Raw genomic sequence first — 21,048 nt, 5'->3', positions numbered from 1 at the left:
AACAGTGGAGAAGAAATAAATAAAAGGAAAATAATATATTTTGTTTTCTTAATTGATCTAACAGGAAACAGTTTGTTTAAAATAATAATAGCAATAATGCATTCAGAGATTATAGCTATGGATAAATGAAACGAATTGAGGAAGGAACTGGAAATACTCTTAAAAAGCAATTGGGAATGGCAGTTTCTACTTTGAAAATAGTTGCTAGGATTGTATGAGAGGGGGATCCAGATGACATGCCCTCGAGCTTCTGAGTCCTGAGGCGTGCATATGGTGCGGGTTCATTCCCAAAGTTCATTTCTTATACACTCTCCTTTCCCTCCAGGAAAGACAGGTGGGTATATATCTGCATTCTCTCTGCTACTAATGCAACTCCAGTAAATAAGAGGATTTTTACCTTCTGAAGTTCTTTTCTTGCTACTTTAACAGTTTACCTCCAAGACTGCACTAGGGAACACTTGCTTCAGAATCACCAGGACGGCTGCTCAAGAGGGAGATTCCTGGGTCCCCCCTAAAAGAACCACTGAAGCAGACTCTCAGAGAGGGAGGCCTGGATCTGCATTGCTACAAACATAACAAGTGAAGTCTTATGCTCCCTGAAATTTGAGAACCGCTGCTTTAATATATGGATCCTTTAGCACTGAGGACAGCAATGCTCTGGGAAAGGGTCTTCCTTTTATTTTAGGGGTCATTTTATTGCTAGCAGTATTATTTCCCTAATCACGTGCTGAATATATCTTCTAACCAAATATAGTGAATGCTCAAGGAATATTTGTTAAGATTGTCTGAAAAGCAAAACATTACACTTCCTCAAGGTCTGTGATAGCAATGAGTCTTCTAACACAGATAGAAGACATTTTATTCTAAATAAGTCTAAAGACTTTTATAGTCGTTTATGCCATGTGTACAGAATCGTTGTGATTTTAAAGCTGGGGGGTGGGGGAAGAAGCCAAACTTTATACTCTAATGCAGACTATCCAAAAAAATCACTTGAGGTTCCAAGTCACTTAAATTGGTTCAAAGAATACCTGCAAAAGAAAAATACATGGTTGAAAATATAAGTAGCTATAGAAAATATAAATCTCAAACACAAAAAACGTATACAGAGTTGTAATGAGAAGCAAAAAAGTTAATAGATATGCCAGCAAAGCCTAAATGTTGGGGGTACTGTGAGGCTGGTCTAATGTTGGGGGAGCCGGAGGAGGGTGCATGGTCTAGGATCAACGAGAAGAGAGAAAAAGAGGGACAGGCACCTATTCATCAAACCCTCCCAATAATCAGAAAACTAGGGATCTTTAGAAAACAAAGCTAAGCCGAAAGATGGAAGATGAAAGGGGACTTCTACTGGGTTCTCAAAGTATTGGGTCAATGAGTCACATTTACACACACCTTCCTGCTATACTACTCTGGGAGGGCATTGTTAGACTCCAACATTAATATCCAATCCAGTCTGGCTGATTACATCAGTATCTGTGTGAGAGAAGGAACCTGCTTGATTTTTAAGTTCCCTCTTGTATTTCCAACTTGGGAAAACAGACCTTGGAAAAACTCAGTATGAGAACAAATTTGGGAAATCGAGCTAGAGCCCATTCTCCATACATGGTCTTTGTGGAAGAGAAGATCACCAACGGAGTAAACAGAAGCAATACAAGGCCACTCCGGTAGTCTTCCTTTTCAGAAGGTTGTGCCAGTCAGGAGAGAGGCAAGGTGCTCCTGACCATCAATTTGTTAGTGGGAGCTATGCTTGGCTGCACATGGGTCTCTTCTGTGTGTGCATGTGTGGGGGTATTCATGTGCATGAGTGTGTGTGTTAGAGGGACTTGTGGTGGAAGTAATCAACTCACCTTGTAAGCAGGGTATAAATTCACAGGAGTTCTGTCACTCTGGAAAGGAGATGAAGTATTAAGAATACACCTTAGGGGCCTCCCCGGTGGCGCAGTGGTTGAGCACTAGGTTGCAAAGCTGCCCGCGGCCTCTGTGGCGCCAGTTCGATCCCCGGCTGCTCCCCAGCCACCGGAGGAGGGTCCCACATGGCACGCAGACCTCTCCTGCCGCCCGCTGCTCCCCTCAGCAGTGTACTTCGGTCCTTCTACCTGTTGTGCTCCCCGCTCTGGCTCTGATGAATTCTCTCACCCTCCCGCGCTTCTGACTGTACCCAGTGCAGGTACAAACAAACAAACAAATAAATAAATAAATAAAAATACATGCCTCTTTATTTAAAAAAAAAAAAAAGAATACATCTTAGTCTTTCCTCCTCAGTAGAGGAGAAAAAACAGACAGGACACACACACACAATCCTCCTGACTTTGGGGTCAGAGCAGATGGGAACAGTCAGTCTTCATCTCCTGCCATCTGTGGTGGGAATGGCCAGGTGAGAGGCAGAACTTTCACATTAAGGAAGAAAGAACTGCAGTGATACTACCACTAGAGATGTACTCTGGATGTTATGGGAAGATACTCTTTTTCAAGATATATCTGAATCAGTAGACCCAAATTTGCAAAAGATGCTATGGTTGCACAAAAATAAGAGAAATAAGGAAAACAGTGAAGTAGTCATTGGCAATGTACTCTGAAATAAGTCACTGATGGAAGATAACAAATTAACCCCAAACAAAAATTACCTGCAAACAATCTTTTTTCCAGTTCTTCTTGAATTTTAAGAAGTATCCTTTCCTGCTCTAAGGCCTCTATGTACTTTGAATAACACCAGGTTGGCTAGAAAAACAATTTTAAAAATTAATTTTGGAAATATTTGCCCCAGGAAATAAACTAGAGATAAGATCAGCCCCTTTCATTTAAACCTTTTGATGAAGTGTAACACTTAAAAACAATCACATATCATAAAGTTATAGGTATATGACTTTTCAAAAATAGAACATAGGCATTTAACTTTTAATTAGGTACAACTAACTCTCACTGATCTACCTCACTCCACTTTAATATGAATATGATGATATAAGGATATTTTTTTCTATAACCTTGATCGAATTTTTTTAATTAGCTGGAGGGTGATGATGGGCTATTTCTCAGTGAATCAATGTTGCAAAAGTTTTATATATTTCTTGACAGTTATTCAATCTGATTATGAATTTAGGTGTTTAGGAAAGATTCAATTTTTATTTTGGGGTGATAGTTTTGCATCTGGATTGATTACAGTTTTTCAGTGCGTAAAATTTGAAACAAATATAGCCATGTCTGCATATATACAAAATATCCATATTTGCAAAATGGCAGTGAATTACTATTTTACCAATTGTTAGTGTAGTTCAACATGTATAATAGTAACTACAATAATAATTTATATTTATAAAATGCCTTTTATTTCCAAAACTTTAGCTTCTTACAAAAATCTGAAGGTGGGTCAGAAGGGCATAATCATTACATCATCATCATCATTATCTCTCTTTCTCTTTAATGGATAAAGAAACAGAGTCAAAGGAGATTAAGTTTTTTTTTTAAGCTTAAAAAGTAAAATTGACTTGTAAGTGACAGTAAAAATTAGAAGGCTGGTATCTCTAATTCCATTTCCCCCTGTATTTTTACACAATGCTTCTGAAGTTTAATACTAATCATATGCAAATGAAAATATTTTCAAATGACATTATTAGGTATCATACACTTTTAGATACATATTTTTTAATATATGGCCCCACATAATTGGACATTTCTCTCATAGATTAGCAGTTATCTTAGCTGGTTAGCTGAACTAATTTGACATTTCTAAATATTACCAAAAAGACTGATTCTCAGGTTAGTATTATTTTAAGATACAAACACCTTCAATGCAAGTCATAAAAAATGGACATAAATTAAACTCATGATCTTTCAGAGAAGTGACATTGCTCTATAAGTATAAATTAACATATAAGCCTAAAATCTATAACCATATTGATGGCCATGTAATGGCCAATTTTATGACAACTTCAAAGAATAAAAAATTGAGACTAAGCATTTGAGTTTAATCTTCCCTTAACCTAAGAATATATCAATTTTTTAAAATATCTGCCTTGGGCCTCCCCTGGTGGCACAGCGGTTGAGCCCTGGGCTGCGAAACTGTCCATAGTCTCTGCAGTGCCGGTATGATCCCCGGCGGCAGGCGAGGGTCCCACATGGCACTCAGACCTCTCCTGCCACACCCGCTGCTCCCCTCAGCAGTGTACATCATCAGTCTGCCTGCTCTGCTCTCCCCTCTAGCTCTGGTGAATTCTCTCACCCTCCTGCGCTTCTGACTGTACCCATTGCTTGTATAAATAAATAAATAGATAGATAGATAAATAAATAAATCTTAAATGAAATAAAATATCTGCCTTATTCTTTCATCCAGTATGTCATTTCAACTTCTACCACACAAATCTTCATGTGTATCAAGAAGATATTTTCCTTGACAATACTGTACAGGCTCAACTCAACGAAATTCCCTTCCAATCTCTCTTAGTACAATTATAATTTTAGCCTCATTTTCAAACAAACACAACTGTACTGCTTTAAAAAGACTAAGGTACTACATTCTACTGTTCCTCCATAAAGGAAGCGTTATCTGTGACATTTTTCCTGCTTACCTGTCGGCCATATGGTTGCAGGTCTAAGACTGTTTCACTGCCTAAGGGGCCTGTTTTGATAGCAGATCCTGAAGCACTTGTATATTGTTTGAGTCCATCCTGTAATTATATTAAATTAAATTATTCCAAAAAGGAATAATGCTATATTACATAAACTTTCAGTCAAGAAGAATAACATTATATGAAAAAATATTTTGTCGTGATCACTACATCTCAGATTTCATCAGGTCAACATCATTAATGTAACATAATCTACTGTTTTGATCTTAAATGTTTTTATACTAATATAAAGATATTAAAAAGAAATGAAATTATGAAGTAGAATGTAAAAGTCATCCCCAATTCTAGTATCCAAGAAAAACAACTGCAAACATTTTCATGAATACCCATCAAACTTCTCACTAGGGAAATAAATGCATGGATAAAATTTATAATGTTTTTATATTTAAGTATGTAAATTTTATGCAAGAGGAATCACACTATTATAGGCTTCTTTAAAATATGCTTTTCATGCAAAATGTTGTAGAAATGTGAATAAATGTAGACTGTGAAGTGCAGGGTGTGTATCATCACCACTGTGTACTCACCACAGCACACATAATACAGTCAAACATTTGTTGGATGATGACATGAAAAAATTATATCATAATTTTCACTGGATAATGATCTTAAGCACTCAAATATTTTATTGAGTGAGAAAAAAACAGGTGAATAATATTCTGGTAAAGGGATGTAAAACTACTCAATGCTTGTTATTAATTTAGCTCATTTAGGTTTTTCTTACTTGTTATAAATTATGCTGTATACATACATCTTTCTGTATTTTTCCAAGTCTATCCTTTAGAATAAATTTCTTAAAGTAGCTTTGCTGGAGTGAAAAGAACAAAAATTCTAAATGATATATGTATCAAACTACCTTTCAGAAACAAAGTACCATTTTACACTTTCACCAACAATGAATGAGTTTATATTCTCTTTCTCATGCACTCACCAACACTGAGTATTCTCTTTTGTCTATCTGCATGTCTTTGGATACCTCTGAGAATGAACATTTTTTAATGCTTTTAGTCATTTGTATTTCTTTCATTAAGTAGACTGCTAATGTCCACTTTTCTGTTAAAAGTATGTATATTTTTATGATTTATTTTTATGAACACCACACACTTTTGTTTCCCAAAAATAACCTTGCTTTTTTGTATTTTGTTTCCCCAAAATAATAAGCAACAACCTTGCTTATTTTTTTGCCATTTAAAAGTTTAAACTTTTTATTTAGCTAAATCACTGTGATCCCGTTAATGATTTTGCCACTGTTGATTTTAAGCAAATGATATTAAACTAGATCAAAATGTTTCATCAGATTTCTTTGTCCTATCACAACTTCCCTCAGATTACCAAACTCTCTTTGATTCCTTTATAAGATTAAAAACTGCAGGATACAGATATTTATTTTCCTGTTACAAAGAATAACAGAATGTGGAACAGCCACATTATTATTATTAAGATAATAACTAACATTTACTTATGATGTGCATTATACTTGACATTTTATTGAATCCTACCTCATTATGTAAGTTCTATTATTATATCCATTTTACCGAAAAGAATGAAGGTTTGGAAAATGAAATGGTTTGCCTAAGATATCAGAACTAATCAATAGTAAGGACAGGTTTCAAAGCCAGGCACTTGAACTCCAGAGACTGCACTCCTGTCCACTCTGCTATGAGTACCCAGATCAAATGACACCTTACATGAAGAATAGCTTACATGATCTTTTTTAACATAATCTTTTATACATATCAATTTAATTAATCTATCTGAAACCATGTCAGATTAATATTATCACATTAGTTAAGAGAGAAAATTGAGGTTAAGAGTGGTAAAATCATGCCTCTGGTAAATCAGGAAATGCAGTGGCTTTCACGGTAATTAATTTTTTCAGCGAATACATTTTTATTCTATAAAAAAGCATAAATCTCCTATATCTATTTTTTCCAACATTTCCTTATATGTTTTCATTGACAACAAGCTTTTGGAACAAATATCAAACGTCTTGGTCTTTCTACTATAGTGGTCTTTCTCACCTTACATTTTCCATGTTAAATGAAAGTGAAATCTGTAGTTACTAATAGGTAACACTATATGTTTATTATACACGATAAAAGTATTCATAAGTAGAATTCCCTTTTTTCTTTTTTAGGATTACACACCCTAATATACACCTATATAACAGAATTGCTTCTATTCTTTTGCAGTTTTTTCAACTTAACATTGTACTCCTGACTTTCATCCATGTTTATTGTTGTGGTTTATTACTTTTTGTCACAGTGCACTATTTTACTGTATGAATTTATTTATCCAATCTCCTATTAATAGACATTTGGATAGTTTCCTATTTTTTGTTATTGAAAATGTTTGCTGTAAATCATTATCATGTCCCCTGATATTTCATAAATGAATTGCTCTAGGGTATATGTTCATGCAAGTAGATGTGCTAGGCTGCTTGCTAGGTTGAAGATGTCTATTACTTTATTAAGTAAAGTTAAATTGTTTTCCAATTGTTTATCAATTTTTATTCCCATTCACAGTGTATAAAAGTTATAGCTGTTACACATTCTGTTACTGGTAGTTGAGAACACAAAAGACATTTAGAAATGAATAGAAAAATGGCAGGTGATATCCATACAAAACCATCATAAGAATAAAAAGAGAGAACTCTAACATTCTAGTTGAGGCAGTAATACCTAAGATCCAATCATGAATCAGAAGAAAACTAAAACCTAGGAGTCCAAAATGAATTAAATATTCCTTTTTTTTAGGATTACATACCCTAATATACATCTTTATAATAGAATTGCATATATGAAATATATATAATACTTGCATATATGAAATAATACTACAAATCAGAAATACAGAAACAATAGAAATAAAAGCTTATAAATAAGGTAAAGTACATTACTTGGGAAGAATCCCCCCTTTCCAATTCAAAGAAAATCAATAGATATGAAGGGAGAGGGGGAAATTGGACAATTTATGAGTCATACTTACAAATTTCACACTATTTCATTCTGTCATTTTAATACTAAAACTCCTGCCCCCATACATAATATTTTTTCATTTGTTTATTCATTTATTCCTAATTTTTCAGTAAATAAAGATTAATAATTGATCATGTGTTGGACACCATTATGCATGTTTATAAGACAGATACTATCTTTGAGGCTCTCAGTCCAGTGAGGCTGACATGTAAAAATTCATTCACAAGACAATATGTGGTATCCAAAAGAGACAGGATCATAACTAAAGTGGATGGGGATTGCTTGTGCCTACTATCAAACCAAGTTTGAAACCTCTGACTGGAGGCTTTAAAAGACACTAAAATCCGTGTTCTGTAACTTCTCTGTATTTTTCCCAAACCAAATTCTATCAATTCGCACATATCCCATAGCTTTTAAAAGTCTGCTTAAACCCAAAATGAATCTTGACTCACCTTTGCATGTTTTTCATCATCTGTGACTGCCAATTTTTTTTTCTGCTTATTATACTCTCGTCTTCTTTCTAAAACACTCATAATTTTTTCATCAGTTAAGTTCTTCCTAAACTCACAAAACTGAGGCCAATATTTAAACAGAACACCAAAAATTGTCATCTGTATGAAAAAAAAAGCATGTCTCAGATTACAAATGTACCAATTTAAACTAATTCACCATAATAATGGATTACATTCTATCTTTAATATATAGCATGTTTCCTCCAACTTATTGTCTCCAGACATCTTGGTATAGTTTAGCTCAGCACATGCTTATCATCAACGTGTTTTACTACCAATGAGAAGTCTTTCTTTAAAAAGAAAACACTTCAATACACTTAAAAGTCACTTTCTTCTTTATGTTTCCCTAACCAATTGATTGTATTAATAAAGAATCCATTAGGTCTTTTTAAATAAGAAATTTATGTTTTCTTTTAAAACATATACTAGTCAATCTGCCACATACTCTGCTGTTTTATGCAAGTATTCCAAATATTCAGTTCATCAAGAGGAACTCCTCTCTGTGCCTCCCCACCCCCTTCTCTTTCTTTTAGAGAAAGGAAATACCATTTTGCCTCTGGAAAAGCTCTTAAACAAAGCTGCAGATCTAAGAATAAATCTTGAGTAACTTTTAAATGATATAATCTCTCTTTTATGTTAGAGCAAGAAAAGTAGCATTTAAAAAGCGGAGTGGTATCCTGGACAAATGCTTTCTATGAGGACACTCTACATTAAATGATTAATTGTGATATTTATAGAGATAAGAATTGTTGCTCAAATTCCCATGCCAACTTTTTCCATTAGTTCCAGAGGCATACATTATTTCCAAGAAGGTAGGACTTGCCACATCAGATCAAGTCCAACATCTTGTTGTTAGGAATGGCCTTTACCTAATACCCTGGAGAAAAATGAACCATCCCATTAGGCTCCAAGCCAACTCTTCAGGAAAAAAAAGAGGACTTTTTGAAAAAATATGCTGCAGGGCTCAGCAGAGTCCCGGATTGGGACATTTCATTACTTCTCTTTTCTGTACATGAATACTAAAAATACTAAAAATTATTTACTTCTTTTAAAATACAATCAGGTCAAGGAATTCCATAGCTTGTTAGGATAGTGAACACAAAAGTTATTAAGTATGAACACGAAACTTTATTTGATAAATGTAGTTCTTCAAAAACTTTTCATTTACATTTATTTGCCATGCATTTAGTTAAGTATCATCTACTCCAATCTTAAGGGATCATGGTCGTTTTTATATGGACTTCTTAAATTTAAATCTACCACCTCCTTCTCTATTTACTAACTACTGACCTTATTTATCAGTTGTCTCTTTAAAGCCTGAATCATTCCCAGCTCTCAAATATATTTATTTCTATTGATGAAAGTTCTTTGTATGAAAGTAACCCAACTGGGATGCAGTGTTTCAGCGGAATGGAAGACATAAAATTGCTCTTGTTCCAAAAGTTGCAACTATGATTTTAAGTTAAGGGCCTCCCTGGTGGCACAAGGGATTAAACACAGCACTATGAAGCTAGCCAGCCACAGCCACTGCAGCATGAGTTTGATCCCTGGCTGGCCAAGGAGCTATCCACATGGTGCAGCGACCTCTTCTGTCTCCCCCACTGCTCCCCTCAGCAGTGTATTTCAGTAGATCCACCTGTTCTGCTCCCCACTCTGTCTCTGGTGAATCTTCTCACCCCCTGCACCTCTGGCCTGTACCCCAGTTCTTGTATGCATAAATAAATCAATCTTTAAATAAAAGATTTGGGGTTAATGGGTTAATAGCATACATACTAATCATTAAAATTGCCCTGAATCTCTAAAACCTTATAAGTAAGCTGTGGATAAGAAAACATTTTAATGAATATTGAGCTACTTTGCAAATGAGAAGATGGTTTTAGTATGCGTAAAAAGGGCCAGTGAAAATTAACTGAGTGATGAAAGCTTTTAAACTATTAGGGGTGCTGGGAGGGGATAAGCAGAGGTTTATCTGAGAACAATACCAAAACAGACAGCACATTTTTTACTTTCTATTCAGCAGAGATTTCACTCAACATTGCTCTCATTTCCAATTTGATTTTACTCCTTTCTGTTATGATTGATCTCTTCTTATATCATTCAATCACGTGTTCAAAAACGTTACTGACTGCCTACTCTATGTCAGGCATTCAGGCCATAAAAAGTAAGTAAGAAGCATTCCCTGCCCTCAAAGTGCTTACAGTCTAACAGGAAAGTGAGATTTGAGAATAATCACTTTCAGTATCGTATGACAAGTATTCTGATAGGTAAAATACAGGATATTACAGAAATGCAAAAGAGAGAAAATAACTGTAAAAAGCCCAGGAGGGAAGAGAGTAAGACCCATTTATAGAACAACAAATATTTCAGTAAGATGGAGATAGATGGCAAAGACTGGGAAGCAATATTGCTAGAGAGATCTATGAGTATAGTCTGCATTCTGAGGGCAGAGGGGAACAAGTGAAATATTTTAAGCAGAGAAGTGATATGATCAGGTGTACATTTTGAAAAAGATGAATTATATGGTGAAGATGTCCAGGTGCAGGGAGTTTTGGTAATCAATGTGACACACGTTGCAGATGTGAACTGAAATGGTGGTGTGGAATTGCAGAAAAGTAGAAAGAATAACAGATTTCAAGGACAAATGGATACATTTTAGGGGATGAAGCTAAGGTATGAGTGAATGAAGGAAAGGGAAGACATGAAAATGCCAACCAGATTTCCAGCTTATATAGCTAAGTAGGTGATGCCATTCCCTGAACTTCCTTAGGAAACACAGGAGGAATAGCCTGCTTGGTGGGCTAAGACTCCTAAATCAGATTCTCTCATTTTCAGATGTGCCAAAGTCCACCTTTAATATTATGTCTCATCTTCTTATGTCTCTGTTTTAAGAAATCAAGTAGAAGGCAGAAGCCAGAGGCCTCTGATAAGGTTCACTGGCTGCAATCCCCGGAGAGTGTGCCAGAATCACACCAGGTAAGCAGCTCCAGACATTCACCGCCAGACTCAGTCTTTGATCTCCATGGGCAAGCCCTGGACTGCTTATCAGGCGACCACGTTTGGGCTGAGATCGCTAACATCTTTTCATTAACAGATGCTACAGTTCTGGCTCCACGTTTTTTCTATTGCTCACTAGCACATCCTCAATCATTCCTCTATATTTTTGCCCATTTTAATGCATGATTTGGATTGTGAGTCCACTTTCAGTTCCTCAGAGGACTTAGAACACAGCTGGCTCACAAATGAATGTTCAGGAATAATGGCCTTTTTCCACGCTCAAGGGCAATCATACCCTAAATCTCTGTTTCATATCACTTAAATCATGACATGGCCTTCACTATTACCCCTATTATAATTTATTTTTCTTAATCATTTTTCAGGAACAACATCACTAAAAGGCTTTTTAAAATGCAAATAAATTATGTTCACCAAATCACTGTTTTCTATTATTTATCTTAAAAAGAAGTAACTTGAGCAGGTTAACAGGCATGATTTCCCTTTCACGAGCTTGTGTACGTTATGTTGGTCGGGTACTTAAATCTCCTCTTACTTATTTTATGAGTTATGTGAATATTCCAATCTTTAAAAACACACAAATCTTGGGACACACGTATTTTTGTGGTAGCAGATATTTTAAAAGGAAATATGAATGGTGGGAAAGGAAGGAGGAATTAGTTGGAGTTTCATGTGTTGGAAATAAACATGCTAACCACGGGGAGTCAAAGAACAATATTTAAATAACTGTATTAGCTACATATTATCATCAACAAACTAGCAAGTTGCTTGTTTCTCATGGTCTGTGGCATACACAAAGATTTTTTAAAATTAAATAAAGTCCCAATGTTAGGCATTGCCAAATATGAACAATGCAAAAGCTTTAAAAGAATATCTAGATTGTCAATCTATTTAGAAACAGGCTTAGCCATATGCCTGTTCTCTTTACCTGTGCTTCTCTAAATACATATGGGCCTAACTCCTTCCTGTGTTCAATAATCTTCTGGGCTTGCTCTTGTGGAATGTCAATTTGTAAAGCTGGTGGAATACTGGAGTTAATGAAGCAGTTGATAATAGTCATGATCTTCTTATGGATGATGGACTGTTCACAATGAGAATGGCACAAGTCCTGAATGAGGAGAAAAAAACAGAGCAATACATGATTAAAGCACCAGCAGAACACTTTAAATAGGGTTGTGCCAAAATGTGTTTCAGTTAACACAGACATTTTAACTTCATAAAAAGAGGGCACTGGACGATGTCAAGGCTATCCTAAAAAAAAAACAAAAACAGCTTTTGTTTCTTTGGGTTGGAGGAACTCAAAGATTGGATAATATACCTTATGCAAATACAGGCTTCATTTAATCCTGATTGCTGTTTCTATGCAAAGGAACAGTTTTAATGGCTATTTGACTCATTTAACAAATATATATTGAGTATTTGCTCTATACATACTATATGCCACTGTATATGTCTTGAGCTGAGCCCCAAGACACAGTAGTACCTGCCTTTTAAAGGTTTGAAGGAGATGCATGAAACATAGTACTTCAATCTGAGATAGTCAGTGGGATGAGCATAGAGGTATATACAGGGTGTTCCTGTGTTCTTGTGAGGATAACGCTAAGAGCAAGTACCTAACTCCACTTACAGGGGGATGAAAAAGTTCTCCCAACCAGAACTGCTTCTACACCAAGGTGATCTGGGGGACAGGTGTGCCATCATGCATCTCTTAGTATCTGTATGTTTTAAGTTAAACCTCTTTGCATCATGCTCTTTACAACTAAAGACCATAAATTATAGTGACCATACACTAAAACACAGTCAGTTTCATGTCACAGATATGGGGCTATCCTTTTGCTTAAATCAAGGGGTAGCTTAGCTTGAATTATGTCATTTCTCTGTCAAGACACTGATTTCTAAATCACAGAAAGCAAAGAGAGAGAGAGAGAGAGATAAACTTCTAGATCCAGATCAGAAATAAGCCAACATTAATAAATACTCACTGTATGGTGGGCATTATCAAAGCTGTCTTGTGGACATTATTAAAGTAAGAAAAATTCTAGTGTTTGCCATATGAAACGTCACATACAGTTTGGCATAGGTTATAAGTTAAAAAAAAAAAAAAGCTTGAAAGAAATGTTACATTGTGACAATAGTTAGCACTTTCTACTTAATTTAAAACTTGAATATCTAAATTTACTCAATTACCTCAGGAAAAAAATCTATTTATACCACATAAGTTTTGTATGTTACCAAAAAAATGCTTTTTTTTGCCATTACCAGTGAAATTATCATGCAAAATTATTTTGTGAACCTGGTTATAATTATGGAATGTGAAAGAAAAACTAATTTCTGAAGTTACACAGAGTGAGGGGTAAAAAGATTTATTTATTTATGCGTACAAGAGCTGAGGTGCAGGCCAGAGGTGTGGGGGAGGGGGGTAAAAGGATTCACCAGAGACAGAGTGGGGAAGAGAACAGGCAGATTGAGTGAAGTACATTGCTGGCCAGCAGGCGAGTCAGGAGAGGTTGTGCCATGTGGGTTGCTCCCTGGCTGGCCAGGGATCGAACTTGTGCTGCAGTGGCTGCAGATTGCTTCATAGGTTGCATCTTTAACCCCTTGCGCCACGAGGGAGGCACCAAGAATTGATGTCTCTTTCTGATTGTTCTGCCCTACTGCAGCATTAGCATAGTTAACTTCTAAGGTCTCAGTTTAAGCATACTTTTCTCTTGTAAGCTTCCTGTCACCCTCCCTCCCCTGTCCTCCTTGGGCAGGAGATTTGTCCATTTTAGGTCCTTCCATAATATCCTGCGCTTCTTCCAGCAAGGCACTAATCACTAACTGCCTTACCTACCACTTATCTGCCCCACTGACCCTGACTTTCTAAGAGGAAAGTCTGGGTCACAATTGTAAACGCACTATTTAGCCTGGCCTTTGATTGGTGCTCAATAAATAGTTTTTGGGTGAAAATATACTTTCAGTCTTTTCTCTGTGAACACACACACACACACACAGTAGATTAAATCATACTACTTGCTAAGCAGCAATAAGTATGAATCAATAATATAAACTTCTTTCAATAATATAATCATTGATTATTCTCCTACATTACAATTTTTAATGGCTTCATACTATTCTATTATATAGATGTATTTTTTTAATGCATCATAATTAAATAATCTGTGTCCTATTGATGAACATCTGGGTTCTCTCCATTTTTTTCACAATTCAGAATAATGTATGATTCAGAACACTGCTACCAGCTCTTTGCATATTATCACAGTCATTACTGGAAGGTAGCAACAGTGGATAAGAGCATGGGATTTACAACAAAATGTCAAATTCTAGTTCTATCATTTAAATAACTGTGTGACATTAGGAATTTCTCAAATTTTCTGTGCCTTAGCTTTTTCATCTGTAAAATGGTGAAAACATCAGCCTTTACCTCATATACTATTTCATGATATTGTTTTTCAAGGATGTCTCCTTTCCTGGATGGGAGGGAGATGTGCTGTGTTCACCATTTGAGCTCCATAATCTAGCATAATGGCTGGCTCATTAAATAATAAAGCTGGGCCTCCCCTGGTAGCTCAGGCAGTTGAGCACAGCACTGTGAAGCTGTCCGCAGCTTCTGCAGCGCCGGTTCAATCCCGGCCGGCTGGCGAGGGTCCCACATGGTGTGGCAGACCTCTCCTGTCGTGCCCGCTGCTCCCCTCAGCAGTGTATTTCGTCAGTCTGCCTGTTCTGTTCCCCACTCTGTCTCTGGTGAATCCTCTCACCCTCCTGAGCATCTGTCCTGTACCCCAGTTCTTGTATAAATAAATAAATAAATAAATCTTAAAAAAAAAAAAACACTTAATAAAGCCTTCTCAGATGAACAAATTCACTCCTCTAGCATGGCTTTTAATAGTTCTAGTATTATATGTTCCTGATCTATATCACAGAAATGTATTAAAAAGACCAAGGGCAGTCTGCAATGAGAAATAATCGCAAAAGTATGGGCTGATTATATATGAATCTGTAGTTTCTTTAACACTTATTTGGCAAGGATTTGCCTCAAAATCTCTCATACTAGCAGGGTTAGGTCTACTCATATTCATATTGGCTCAGACAGTTTGGTGCACCCCATATCATAACTGACCATTTTGGACAACAGATTCTACCTCCTTCATATTCTCCAAAATATTCTGAAATATTACTTATTTAGTGAAAGATTTTGAAAAAGTATCTTAAAATTTTTTTTCTAAGAAAATTTCCAAGTTGAGAACACTACCAAAACTGCTAACAGAAAAGAATAGGGGGGAAAAGTTGCACATACCCACTTGGATTTTTTCACTTATTTATTTTGTTTAAAATGTGATTCTTTGTACCAATAAACAAAAATCCTCTTTCATCTCTGTAGGTTTGTTTATCAGTAACCTACTACCTTTGGCTACTATTGCTGTAAATATGATTGAGAGGAATTCTTGTAAAGAGATCATGGTTAAAGTTCTGACTATGGATCTCTTTAGGAAGAAAATGTGTGTAGTATATTTAGAGATAAATGATATGTAGAAATAAAGTTAACGCTATTTTCAGGAAGGTTCTCATCAGATGATAATATATGGGAATATCTAGAAAAACCTAAAACTAGAATTTCAGGGTTTACTATTGCAATAATAAGTCACAAAAGTATGGTATATTTAACCTAGAACAATAAATAAGTGTATTTAACCTAGAATAATAAATATCTCTATTTACATACTGGTATAAAGATGGCAAAATTGGAATATCTTATCTAAATCTTGCCCATGAAGTTACAGTTAAGAATCTGATCTCTTAATGCATTTCCTTTTCCAAACGAGGTGGTTTACTTCAGTTTCCAGTACAATACCTTATATTTTTGTACTTCTTGCCAAAAGAGTACCCCATTTTCCAGTAAATCTCCTTTTAAAGCCACAAACCGTTGAAATTGTCTTGAGGTAATTGGATTCAATAATGCTTTACGAAAAGCAATGATTTCACAAGATGAAGATATCCATTTACTTTCCACAGGCTTTCCCAAAACAGAAAATACATAAAATTAGCTATGCTCTCAAAACTAATAATGCAAACATTTATTAGGCTAAAAATCACCAACTTCCATCTCTTTTACTTTTGACTATTGACATTTATGGTATAGATACATAGAAACTGGCAACTTCCCCTTTGTCGCTATACTTTTATAATGCCTCAACTTTTATGAGGTAGAGAGAAAAACAACTGGATGATTTAGAACAGATGAACATCATTTAAGAAGATTAACAGTCATCACAGTTTGGGACTATGATGAAAAGCTACATTTTAGTGCATAGCAGCAGTTCTATGCTTAAACAGAACAAAGTATTCATAATGATATATATTTTATAATTATCTACATTATATATGCTATATGTTAATATATATCTCTTCTGCCTTTTAAAAAGTAAAACTTAAAAGCTGAACTTTTAAGATATTTTTTCATAATTTTTAGAGATTACCAATTCAGCATATTTGTTTAAATAGGAAATCTACTATTGAGCTTCACTGTAATTCTGTCTTAGAGAGATCATACATTTAGATGAAACATTTTTATATTATTTAATAATAATTATTGCTTGTCATTAATAATTATTGTTACATTATTTTTAATAATAAACTTCCTCTACTGAGGATTCAATTTATAGAACAAAAAAGTCAGAAGGACCATGGTATTTAATAATGCTTAACGGTTTGAACTTATTTTATATCCTCATAATTTTGCAATATAAGATGTCTACTTTTTTTTTTTTTACTTTGACCATTTTAGATGACATATCCATCCCCCTTTGGACTCTAAGATTAAAAAGCATAATAGATTTTATTGAATTAAATGAATAGGTTTTTTTAATGGATATATTTTAAAATTTTTTCAAATCTGAGTTTAGCCTACAGCCATGCAAGGAAGCATTGTTCCCAAGGCAATGTTTTAGGTGAACTTAGGAATTATGCTACCAATTAAAACACATGATAAATTCCATTACTGACAGTGCATAAATTAAATTTCTTGAAACAAGTCCTATGTGACCATTAATATAAGTGCTTAATAGAGTTATGCAAAAAGTGCTATGGTAACGCAAAAGAAGGAGTAACTAATTCAGCCTGAGGAGTAAAAGCTTTATAGAGAAGGACCCTGAGGATGACATCTGAGCTGGAAACTGAAAAGTAAAGGCAACTCCAGCCAATCTAGATGAATGGTGATCCTTTGACTCAGATAAAGTGAGGAGACGGCTCACTATTTTAGTGAGGCACATATGCTTTCTGGACAAAAAGCTAAGACCCTCACCATATGGTCCATATTAAAATTATAGCCCTATAAATGGGAACAACTATGTATTAGAATGGGATGTTTATTTAAAACCCACTCAGCAAATAATGTTTTAAGACCTGCTTCTTAAGATACTAAAACTTAGTAATTTAACTAAAACCTGTAATTTAAGCAGAAAATAACATAATATGTAATGCACAATAGTATGAAATATAAGCCCATTCTACTTTAACATTTCAATAAAAAAATACAGCAAAAGACAAAGATAATAACAGTTTGTTTCAAGATGAAAATACAGAGAAAGAGCATCCTAACAGATACATAGACTCCTCTAACATTCAAATAAAATTTTATCTTTGTTAGTTTGCAGGGGGTCATCTGGATCTAGTTTGTCATTCTAGCAAGAAGGATGAATGTACATACATGTGTAGGCTCAAAAAGATGACTGTGTTTATCATGCTTGTTAAGAAGCAAAACAGGAAATTTCTCTCAAGGTAACATATTACAGAGGTTTAAATAATCACCAAAATGATAGTTATTGTAATTATTTTAAAGTTAAAATATAATTCTAAATAAAGAGGATAATGTAAGATAACTCAGCCTACTGATTCTGCTGTTTATTTCTCATTCTTTTCATGTAATTGGCTCTCAAAAAATAAACTACCATGCACTAGAAATGAACAGCTCAACTCAATAAATCCATCAATAGCAAAATAAAGAACAATACATATTTAAAGTCCACTACTAGGGTTGAATGGGTCAAGGAACTCTTTAAGAACAGGGTTCTGCTAGAATCACACTTTTCCCAGATTTCATCAGCTAATTAAAAATAGTGTCTTCAGGCAACTGAGGGTTTAGAAAGCAGTGTCTACAATGAGGGTCTTTGAGTAAGAAGAGAAAGAAATAAAATGCTTTGACAGAGGGGAACTTATAAGGGGAAGAATAACAAATATTACTTGCCTTCCAGACCCCAATTTTCCTTTCATGCTTCTGCAGTAAGAGCTCTTCAGCTATGTCTTTCATCTGTACCTAAAAGCAAAACCAATTATTTTATCCCAATTATTCAGAATGTCAAGTTTTGAAATCATTTACTAATTTAATAGCTTTAAAAGGTGTGGTAAAGGTCAGCATAGCTAAGAGAGAGCCCATTTCAGGAGAAAGTGGTCAGACTTAGAAATGGAAGCCTTCCTAGGTCCCTGGTCACTCAAATTCTCTCAAGTTTCTTCATCAGCAAATGGAGATAAATACCTGACTATATTGCCCCAATGTAGATAATAGTTTCAGTTTCACAGAGACTGAAGCTGCAGAGATAGAGCTTCCCAGATTTTTTGTGCAGTTTTTGTAGCACCAACACATTTTAGAAGAGTGCACAAATTACTCAATACCAGGGGGAAATATAGTAGACATTTCTTTAGGTTTTTGCTTATTCAACAGCTTCCCTCTCTCGGCAAGCACTCAGCTAAATGAGTGCTGCAGAGCAGGGAGATGGGAGAGCTGACTTACAGAGACAGGGACTAGAAGCAGTGCTGCTGAGTCTTTTTTTTTTTTTCCCTCTTCATTTTGATTTACTTAAATTTATTGTCTCCTCTTTTATTCTAACATTTTGTCACCATATGCTGAGTCTTCAATAACCTGACTTTGGGGAGAAGATCTGGGAACTCTTGCCAGGTTCCCCAGGTTCTCCTGGTGCCCGGCTTTTTAAAAGCATTAGGTATCAACTCCCCCCTAAGTGTATGAGCTGTTCCAGTACCAATTCATAATAAATTCTTTCCCTTTCTTTTGTCTCTGGCTTAATGTTGCCAGAATCCAAAGAATGCCAAATCAGGAAATGGCTGTAAGTTACAACAAAATTACTATGATACAGTGAGAAAATACAGTAAAAATTTAGTAGGCAAGTCAAAAATTACACACTCTCTGCCCCATTATTTTTGTAAAGGTCAGGTTTGCCTGTTTTTAGGTGTGACAGTCACATTTTAAATTATCAGTGTAATACATACTTCTTATAAAATAAAAATAAAGCAAAGCAATCCCTCTACTTTATCAAGTAATAAGTAAAATTCTCTCTTTCTAAACCCATTCCTAGAATACAGATCCTTTCAGATACTTTTCCACAAATGGAAAGAGAGAAAGAGAGAGAAAAAAATGCATAATAGATAGAAACAGAGATATATTTACATAATGATATTATCTTCAATACATTGTTCTGCATCCTGCTTATTTCACTCAACCACTAACATCTTCCATACTAAATCTCATTTTTACATTTTCATCTCATGATCTCATTTTATATGGAAATCTGCATAATTTTCTGTAGTATGGGGTACTCATTGCCCATTTATATGAGGAGTTAATAATAGTTATATAAAAATAACAACTATATTATTAACTGATAATACTTGAGCATTTGCTGTGTGCCAGGCAACCATTCCACAAAACAAAATATACATCATTTCATCTCATCTTCATAATCTTATGAAGCAATTATCATTATTAGTTTCATTTTTTTAAATGAGGAAGCATTTAAAATTGTACAATTAATAAGTGGCAATGTTATGATCAAAAGATGGGAGGCTTCACTCCATACTCCTAACCACTATACCACAGAGTATAATATCTGGGTTATTAAGTGGGTATATCTGATGTTTTGACAGGTATCATAAATTGCTATCCAAAGATTACACTAATTTACATACCTTTATCTTTTGACGTGCTGCAAACTGTTCACTTGCAAGAAACAATGGCAACCACACATTTTCTAGCCTATTTAGAACGAGCTTCTGGATTTCAATTAAAACAGATGCATCGAGATGTTCATGGAGAATTTTTCCCCAGCCACCACTTAATTGCATTATCTAAGAAAATAAAAATGAAACAAAAATGACAAACTTCTGTTTTGGCAATGAAACACCAAAAGTCATTAATTTATTCATGCACCCCCAAATCATTTGCTGAGTAGCCAATATAGGTGCTACCATTTTCATTTTCTGTAAAGACAGAGAACTCCCCTTACGTCACAAAGAGATTTGTGGTTTATGCAATAGTTGTCTTAGATTTATGATTTTGTTTACTTATATATTTTAAAGAACATTGGAGTGGGATTTTTATCCTCTGAGACCTCAAGCAGTGACATTTATTTCTCCATGGGCTCAGGATCATGTAAAATAAGGGAATTAGTCTATTAATTTTCTAAGTTCTTTTTTTTTAATTTTCTAAGTTCTTTTCTAGGTCTAATAGTATATGAATCTGTGATATTTGTCAAATTGAGTTGAGAATGTATTTTCCTTTGTATATGAGAGTAATAGGGCATTAATTAGTTAAGAGACAACTTTGACTCAGATATTATAAATATGTATATTGCCAACAAAATTGGCTTGGAAATGATGGAATGATGGTAGTCATAGCAATGCAGGGCAGCTCCAAAAACTTCTAAGAAAAGAGAGTTAATGTTCTCTCACTAGTGAGGATAGCACCCTTTATAAAACACAATTTCTTTGTCGCCCAATTCTTCCTGTTCATAGTTACTGGCTTAAACAAAAGATGGCTTTTTTGTGTACAAACAGCTCAAAATTTTTGGAATGCTTGTTGGAAAAACTACCTTCACACAACTAAAATTAGAACAAGTGCAATTTACATAAAATATGTGA

At 34.9% G+C, this 21,048-nt stretch overlaps 1 protein-coding gene across 1 annotated transcript in view; it reads right to left on the bottom strand.

The window, feature by feature from the left end:
* Positions 1 to 1,017: 1,017 nt before the first annotated feature.
* The window catches only part of RGS22 (regulator of G protein signaling 22), a gene marked incomplete at its 3' end in the record, with an annotated part of 124,358 nt that continues 104,327 nt past the window's right edge, over positions 1,018 to 21,048 (bottom strand). Inside the window, exons 18-25 of the mRNA XM_084230530.1 lie at positions 20,098 to 20,256; positions 18,365 to 18,433; positions 15,974 to 16,135; positions 12,050 to 12,229; positions 8,050 to 8,208; positions 4,560 to 4,658; positions 2,622 to 2,715; positions 1,018 to 1,028 (exon numbers count right to left, since the gene is read on the bottom strand). Coding sequence (XP_084086656.1) covers positions 1,018 to 1,028; positions 2,622 to 2,715; positions 4,560 to 4,658; positions 8,050 to 8,208; positions 12,050 to 12,229; positions 15,974 to 16,135; positions 18,365 to 18,433; positions 20,098 to 20,256 — 933 coding nt within the window. The remainder of the gene's footprint in view (positions 1,029 to 2,621; positions 2,716 to 4,559; positions 4,659 to 8,049; positions 8,209 to 12,049; positions 12,230 to 15,973; positions 16,136 to 18,364; positions 18,434 to 20,097; positions 20,257 to 21,048) is intronic.

The sequence above is a fragment of the Talpa europaea genome (assembly GCF_964194135.1).
Source record: "Talpa europaea genome assembly, chromosome: 3".
NCBI classification, from domain to species: domain Eukaryota; kingdom Metazoa; phylum Chordata; class Mammalia; order Eulipotyphla; family Talpidae; genus Talpa; species Talpa europaea.
The sequence above is the reverse complement of the archived record's forward strand: the minus strand, read 5'-3'. Positions and strand labels throughout refer to the sequence as shown.